General features: G+C 48.0%; 1 protein-coding gene across 3 annotated transcripts in view; it reads left to right on the forward strand.

Annotated features, from left to right (window-relative positions):
- Positions 1-5,822, forward strand: part of KCTD17 (potassium channel tetramerization domain containing 17) — a 10,356-nt gene extending 4,534 nt beyond the window's left edge. Inside the window, exons 3-7 of one of the 3 annotated variants that reach the window (XR_002102888.1) lie at positions 585-676; positions 2,113-2,208; positions 2,607-2,732; positions 3,461-3,595; positions 3,755-5,822. Coding sequence is in view for 2 of the 3 variants with exons in the window: in XM_019544859.1 (XP_019400404.1) it covers positions 585-676; positions 2,113-2,208; positions 2,607-2,834 (416 nt within the window). In the remaining variant the exon portion in view is untranslated. Of the gene's footprint in view, positions 1-584; positions 677-2,112; positions 2,209-2,606; positions 3,310-3,460 lie in introns of those variants that run through there. The other 2 variants (XM_019544860.1, XM_019544859.1) reach the window with 2 other exon arrangements.
- The last annotated feature ends 1,774 nt before the right edge of the window (positions 5,823-7,596 follow it).

Genomic DNA, 7,596 nt, shown 5'->3' on the forward strand with positions numbered 1-7,596 from the left:
GAGGAGGTTAGATGAACATCTTGCTGGGGTCATTTGACCCCAGTATTCTTTCCTGCCATGGCAGGGGGTTGGACTAGATGATCTGCTCAGGTCCCTTCTGACCCTACAAACTATGAAACTATGAAACTATGGTGAGGGTGGCCAGAATTTGGAACAGGCTTTCAAGGAAGGTCGTGCTCTCCCCTACCTTGGAGGTCTTTAGGAGAAGGCTGGATAGGCATCTGGCTTGGGTCATCTGATCCCAGCACTCTTTACTGCCCAGGGCAGTGGGTCGGACTCGATGTGCTGTTGAGGACCCTTCTGACCCTAGCATCTATGAATCTGTGAATGGTAACCAGGGAGCTGGGGTTCAGTTCAGGCCACTACCTCTTCCCATGGTCCAGTAATCAGGGGAGTCTGAATTCAATACCAGGTGTAGGAGCTTCCAAACAGCCCAAACCTCTTCATGTAGGAGGAGTTCCTGGTTGATGGATCTGAATTCTTGGAGATGCCAAATGGGACTGAGAAATAGAGAAAATAAGCCAATAAGAAAATAGAGCAGCTCATCCATGTGCCTTTTGTGCTGTCTGTGCCTTTATTTCTAGGGGTTCTGGAAGAAGCTGAGTTCTATAACATTGGCCCTTTAATCAGAATAATCAAGGACAGACTGGAGGAGAAGGACTACACAGTAACACAGGTATGGGGAGAGAAAGAGACAGAAGGTGGAGATGAGGAAGAAAGAAGAACCAGGAGTAGTAATGGGAGAAATGCTTGAATCATGCAGTAGAAACACAGGGATGACTCCACTGAATAGAGTTAACAAGCTAAATTCCATGTCCTGAAATCTCCCCTGAACGATACCTCCACTTAACTACAATAACTTGGTCCTGTTTTCTTAGCCCATAGGTGGCACTGGATGTGGCATTTGTCTGGTCTGTGAAGATATTATATCATCAACCTTCAGTCAGAGCACTAACCATAAGAGCTTGTTCAATATATGAAAGAGCTGGTGTGTTGAAGGTATAATGTCTGCTGGGCCTCTGTCTGTTCAGAAAGTAGTCAGCTCATTCCCTTTAGTGTGCTGCCACTGTAGGAGGCAGGAGGAGATCAGTGAGGAATCACTGAGGTGTTAGCATGAGGGAAGGCAGAGGGATATGTTGGGGGAGTCACTGAAGTGTCATGGCATTAGGCAGAGGGGTAGCTGTGGAAAGGAAATCACTGATCCTGACTTCTCCATCTCTCACCCTGCTCACCTCTTTCAAGATCTCCTTTAATACTTTCTGTTTCTTAATAAATAACAACAACAACAACAACAACAAAAATTCTGCTAATAACAACAACATTAATAAATAATGGTGGTAATATGCATTAAAATGTCACCAAGACTTTCATATTGACGTTGGGGTCCTACTTTAGTAGGTATTATACAAACACAGGGACAGTCCCTGCCCCAAAGGATATATAATCCAAATAGACAAGAGAAAGGGTGAGAGAAAAGCTGGATTATCATCTTCCTTTTGCAGGCTGGAAACTGGGACACAGAGAGATTAGGTGCTTTGCCCACAATCACACAGGCACCCTGTGGCAGATACACTGCTGCTCCTTGCCAGTAATACCACCCTACCCTCTTTCTTTGAATAGTTGTCCTGTGCCTTATCTTGTGCTGCTTTTTGCCTCATATGACTTAGGTTGTACACCCCTGTGGGATAGGGAATGTGCTGACTGCTTGTAAGTGGGCATCTATGGCACTATATAGGTGACTTTCATTAATGTTAGTAACAATTGCAGATTTCCCATATCGAAGAGTGTGGTCTCTGCTGAGTGCTGGATTCTCCCCTGCATTGTGTGGATTTAATACAGGTGCTTTTCTGCTGCATCTGCGGTCTGCTCCCTCCCCACCATAGAAACCACTCTCCTTTTCTGTCCTCATTCCAGGCCCTCCAAGGACTAGGCAGTATGAAGTTGAGCCACAGGTCTTTCTCTCCTTATTAGCCACAATGGTGTTAGTTTTTGTTCCAATATGGTGTCTTAAAACCAGAGAACCATTTTGCTTTATTTTCTGATGGAACATCTGCCTCACAGGAAGGATCTGTCAGCAACATGCTTTTAATAAACCCTTCACTTTGCTCCCAGGTTCCACCAAAACATGTGTACCGGGTACTGCAGTGCCAGGAAGAAGAGCTCACTCAGATGGTTTCCACCATGTCAGATGGCTGGCGTTTTGAGCAGGTATGGGCAGAATATGTGTGGCCTAGGTAGGAGTATATTGTTTGCAAAGGGAAATAAGCCATAACCCCAAGGTGCCAGAATGCACACTCCCTTCCAGGAGTGCTGTTCACTCACCTGAAACAACCTGGGATGCTGTCAGGGAGTGCCCCTCTCCCTGTCACCTCTTCATGGGGAGTTGGGAGGACCCTGTGCATCTGAGGATAAAGTTCTCTGCATTTCTGCAGGTTCCATTCCCAGTTCTTCATGTCTTAGCCTCTCTTTTGTTCCCAGCTACTGGGACGTATTAGCAGGATTCATACACAGAGGTTTAACTCAGTGCTGCCTGAAGGCTTTTCCCCGGAGAACAGTGGCCATATAGCAATGAATGTGTGTAATCTCCCCTTCCTTTTTCTTTCCAGCTGGTGAATATTGGTTCATCCTATAACTATGGGAATGAGGACCAAACAGAGTTCTTGTGTGTGGTCTCCAAAGAGCTATACAGTTCTCCCAATGGCCTGACCTCTGAGCCCAGCCGCAAGGTTAAGGTGAGACTAACTTTTATGTCACCCTCCCTGTTAATGGCTTATCTTCATCACCATAAGAGCGTCTTCTTTCTCTTTCCTCTGTCAACTTCAGCTGTGAGTTAACCAGGTGGTGAAATGTCATAGCCAGTCCCTTTTTCAAGGTCATGAAGTGCCATCATCTGCTACCAAACAGGACCTTGTATATGTGGTAAATCACTGTAACGAGGTACCTGCGACTTTCTCATGCCTGTTTGATATCCCTTCTCATTGTGCCCATAGTGAGTGTGTTGCTGTCCTCAGTCCTGCAAGCATGTGAATCCTCAGAATGCTTTGCAGCAGGCACCTGTTTACTGACCAAGTCTACCAGCTTTTTTATGCAGGAGGAGGAATGTTTCCTCCAATGAGTTCCAATATGTGGAAATAGGAGGAAGTTCCCTATTCACCTTCTGGCAGGAGAGGAAGGGGAGAAACTTTCTTGGTAGGCAGTAGACCATAACAAGAACCAAGTTCTCTCAGTACCTGACAACCATCCGCATTTTTACATGGGATAGATCCTGTGCTCTGGAGATCAGTGAATTCCCTCCTGCCCCCAACCACCTCCAAAGATCTTTAAGCTGTTTAGAGAAATTCTCTCTTGGGCCCAAATATGACCACTACATTAAGGCCTGGTGCTTGAGCAAGAATCACCGTGGCTCATCTTGCAAGTGTCTCCGCTCTTTCTTCCCTTTGTACTGCATGCTGGGACGCAGAGCACAGAGGAGGATCCAGAGGAGGAAGAGCAGGAGGAGGAGGCAGAGGCAGAAGCAGAGGAGAAAGGTGCAGCAAATTCCTGAGGAAAATGATAATAATAAATACCCGAGCATAAAGCCGTCCATTCCTTTCTGGTGAGAGTCTGCACAGCTAGTGTCAGGGAAGCACTAGGGAAGGGGCTGGGGGAATCACTGCAGGGAGCAGGAGGCACACTGGGGCTGAGGGTTCAGTGGGAGCTCTGTTACCCTGGCTGCTGCTTTCTATTTAACTTAATTTTTTATTTTTATTTGCAGCACATTCATCTACTCAGGATTCCACTAATTCTTTCTCCCTGCGGACTCCCTCTCCTCCTGCTCCTTTCCACTGCTCTCATCCTGCCCACGGGGATCCCACTCCCTCCTCTCCACACTGCCTTCCCTCAAGATTTCTGCTCCTCAGTCCCCTTCACCCTCATCGCTTCTTCCCATGCACCTACGTTCCCATACCTCACCTCCCCAGCCTCTGATCCTGCGTGCTCCCCAGTCAGGACCCTGTCTCTTCCTGCTCCTCACTTTTCCTTCTCTGCAGGTATGGTACCTATCTGCACTCTTGGATACAAATCTGAGTTCTGCATGTGTGACATTCACCTCCCCTCTTATGGATCTGGCCTTGGTTTGTAAAGCTTGGGGGTGGAGGTAGCTGGGGGGGGTAGAGGGTGGGGAGAGTTGTTTCTTTATGTGAAACTTTCCTGATTTTCTTGGTTTGTGCCTTTATTTCTGAGCAGGCCTTACAGTTCTGGACTAAAGGGTCTGGCAGCAGAAGGCAGAGCAAAGCTGTGACAAACTAAGAGGGGTGGGAACAAGGGCAAGACTTATCCTGTTGTAAATGGGAGAAGTGCCACATTTCTGCCTGGCACTGACAGACAGATAGATGCACATATCCCACAAGTCTTTCTCCCAGAAGCTACTGTTAATCCTCTTCTTGACAGCTGACAGAATATTTTGCGTGAGGATTTCTATATCTTTTCTGTCTCACTGCTACTTGCTTCTGAAAGAAATCTTAGGCTGGTCATCTCATCTCCCCTCAGACTACAACAGGGTGACTGTTCTGGAGATAAGCATAGCAACTGAGCAGCTGACTTTTTGGGCTCTGCATAAAATATGCCCCAGCGCTCTGTAGCTCATAAGCATTGACTGTGCGGTGCTGATGGCTGGTGCCATAAGGAGCTCAAAGGAAAGAGTCATTGCTTCTCTCTTGTTAGGGATTTTACAGGATTTGTATCACATGGGAGGTTTCTGAATCCCTCTTCCTGCACCCTTCATGATTAGGGCGTTCATTGTCTGTCTGGTATTTGGCAGGCTCTCTCCTGCCTTCTGTTCAGGAGCCTCTTCTTCCTCAGCTGTGAGACTTGAGTTTCTTAAGAGTCAATGTATTTTACTCATGTGGATTTTCCTTCCTCTCTCCCTCTCTTTCCTCCCTTTTCATATCTTTCTCTTTTCTGTTCTTTCTTCTCTCCCTTTTTCTATTCTTCTTCCCATTCTCCCGTTTCCTTTCATTCTTGATTTTCTCTGTCGTTGGCTTTGCTCTTTCTCTCATTTTCCAGCTGTTACAAGCCAGAGGCCTCAGGATGTCATTCTAGTGCTCAACTCCAGCTTTTTAATTTCCAGTTTAAATCTTTATTTTTGTACCATAGTTTATGGCAGCCCCTTGTGGGACAGCGTGCTGACTCCACATCTCACCCTCAACTTGTTGCCTTTGCTTTAAAACCTGTATTTTGGAATATCCTGTCTGAAGCTTGTGCCAGCACCCCTTGGAGGCAGGCAGATGCTCAAATCTGTGTCTGACTTGCTGCAGGGGTGTAACCCACACCCTACAATCACCCTTTGCCCACAAGATTTGCATTTGCCTTGGTTAGTGTCACAGTGACCCCTGCTGGGCAGAAGAAAGCACAACAGCTATAAGCTCCCTCTGTCACTCCCACTTCTCAGTTTTGGGCCCCTGTGCCTGATTTACTGTAGGATCCTTCCCTGCTCTATAACAGAGCCTGCCATTGGGGAAGGCAGTCAAACCATGCTTGTCACCAGCAGGCAAACAGAGAATCCCTGTCTCTCTCCAAATAGCATCTGCCTTTATGCCTGCTATGGGGAGGAAGGAGGAAGGGTTGAGCCCTTGTAGGGTGATATGCACATAGATGCCTCACAGTAAGAAATCTAAGCCCAGTGAGGGTGAAAGAGGCAAAACTGCTGCCTGGGACACCTGTGCAGATTTCATCTGCTCTAAACAGGAGATGCCAGCCTGTGCTTCTGGGAGTGGGTTGTTTGCTTCATAGCTGTGTCTGAGGATGCTATGTTATAACTCCTCAATAAATCTCACAGATTGTTACTTCTTGTCTCTGCGCCTTTCTGCCACAGGAGTCTGGTACTCCTGGGAAGAGTCTGGGTACTAGGAATAAGGACCAAGATGTTAATGATGCAGAGGCATTATAACTCCTTTCAGCCCTGATCAGGAATGGCAGGCAAGGCAAGAGGTGTCTGTGATAGAGTCTCCGCACAGAGAACCCTGTGGGACATCCCAGCACAAATGGGACTAGGCTGGGCTGTGAATACAATTCACAAAGCAGACAGGATGGGAAGGTTGTCTGCTGGGTGAGGCTCATATTAACCCTTTCCCCCATAAATGGGTTGTGTTCCCTATTACCTGCCTGTTCCATAGTTTCATAGTTTCTAGGGTTGGAAGGGACCTGAACAGATCATCAAGTCCGACCCCCTCCCTGGGCAGGAACAAGTGCTGGAATCATTATACCCCAGCCAGTTAGCTATCCAACCTTCTTTTGGAGACCCCCAAGGTCGGGGAGAGCACCACCTCCCTTGGGAGCCCATTCCAGAGCCTGGCAGCCCTAACCATAACGTAATGCCTCCTGATATCAAGCCTGAATTTGCTCTCAATCAATTTGTGGCCGTTATTCCTTGTTATCTCAGGTGGTGGCCAAGGGAACACAGCCTCACCTATTTTCTGCTGGTCCCCACAGTGAGTTTATAGATGGCCACCAGATCCCCTCTCAGTCTTCTCTTGTGGAGGCTGAATAGATTTGGGCCCTTTAGTCTATCTTCGTAGGGCCTGGCCTGCTGCCCTCTGACCATGAGAGAGGCCCTCCTCTGGAGCCTTTCAAGGTTATCCACATCCCTCTTGAAGTGCGGCACCCAGAACTGGACACAGTACTCCAACTGTGGCCTGACCAGCGCTGCAGAGAGGGGAAGGATCACCTCCCTGGATCTGCTTTTGATGCATCTGTAGATGCATGACAAGGAGTGGTTAGCCTTACTGACTGCTTCCTCGCATTGGCAGCTCATGTCCATCCTGGACTCAACAATGACTCCAAGATCCCTTTCAGCCACTGTGTTGTTGAGAAGGGTGTTCCCCAGCCTATAGGCTTGTTGCCAGTTCCTTCTCCCTAGATGTGTACGTTGCACTTGTCTGCACCGATTCCATTCTATTCTCACCCACCCACCTCTGTAACCTGTCTAGATCTAGCTGGATTCTGTCCCTCCTCTCCAGTGTGCCCACCTCACCCCACATCTTTGTGTCATCAGTGAATTTGGACAGCATGCTTTCCATGCCCACCTCCAAGTCGCTGATAAAGATGTTGAATAGCACAGGCCCAAGGACCGAGCCATGGGGACTCCACTGCTCACGTCCCTCCAGGTCAAAAATGACCCATCCACCACCACTCTCTGGGTGTGACCATCGAGTCAATTTGTCACCCATCTGATTGTGTAGGCATCAATGCTGCAGTCGCCTAGTTATTTTATGAAAATGGGGTGAGAAAGAGTGTCAAAGGCCTTCTTGAAGTCCAGGTAGACGACATCTACCTCAATGCCTTCATCCAAGGACTTCGTACCTGGTTGTAAAAGGAAATGAGGTTAGGCAGGATCTGCCCGCAGTGAACCCATGTTGGTTGCCCCTGAGCATTACCTCCCATGCTGGGCCTTTGCAGATGTGCTCCTTGATAATTTTCTCAAAGGTCTTCCCAAGGACCGAGGTGAGACTAAGTGGCCTATAGTTACCCAGGTCCTCCCTTCTCCCCTTCTTGTAAATGGGGACCACTTTGGCCCTTTTCCAGTCCCCTGGGACCTGGCCAGAGCACCACAAGCACTCA

This window comes from Crocodylus porosus, unplaced genomic scaffold (genome assembly GCF_001723895.1).
Source record: "Crocodylus porosus isolate Cpor-Errol unplaced genomic scaffold, CroPor_comp1, whole genome shotgun sequence".
NCBI classification, from domain to species: Eukaryota; Metazoa; Chordata; order Crocodylia; family Crocodylidae; genus Crocodylus; species Crocodylus porosus.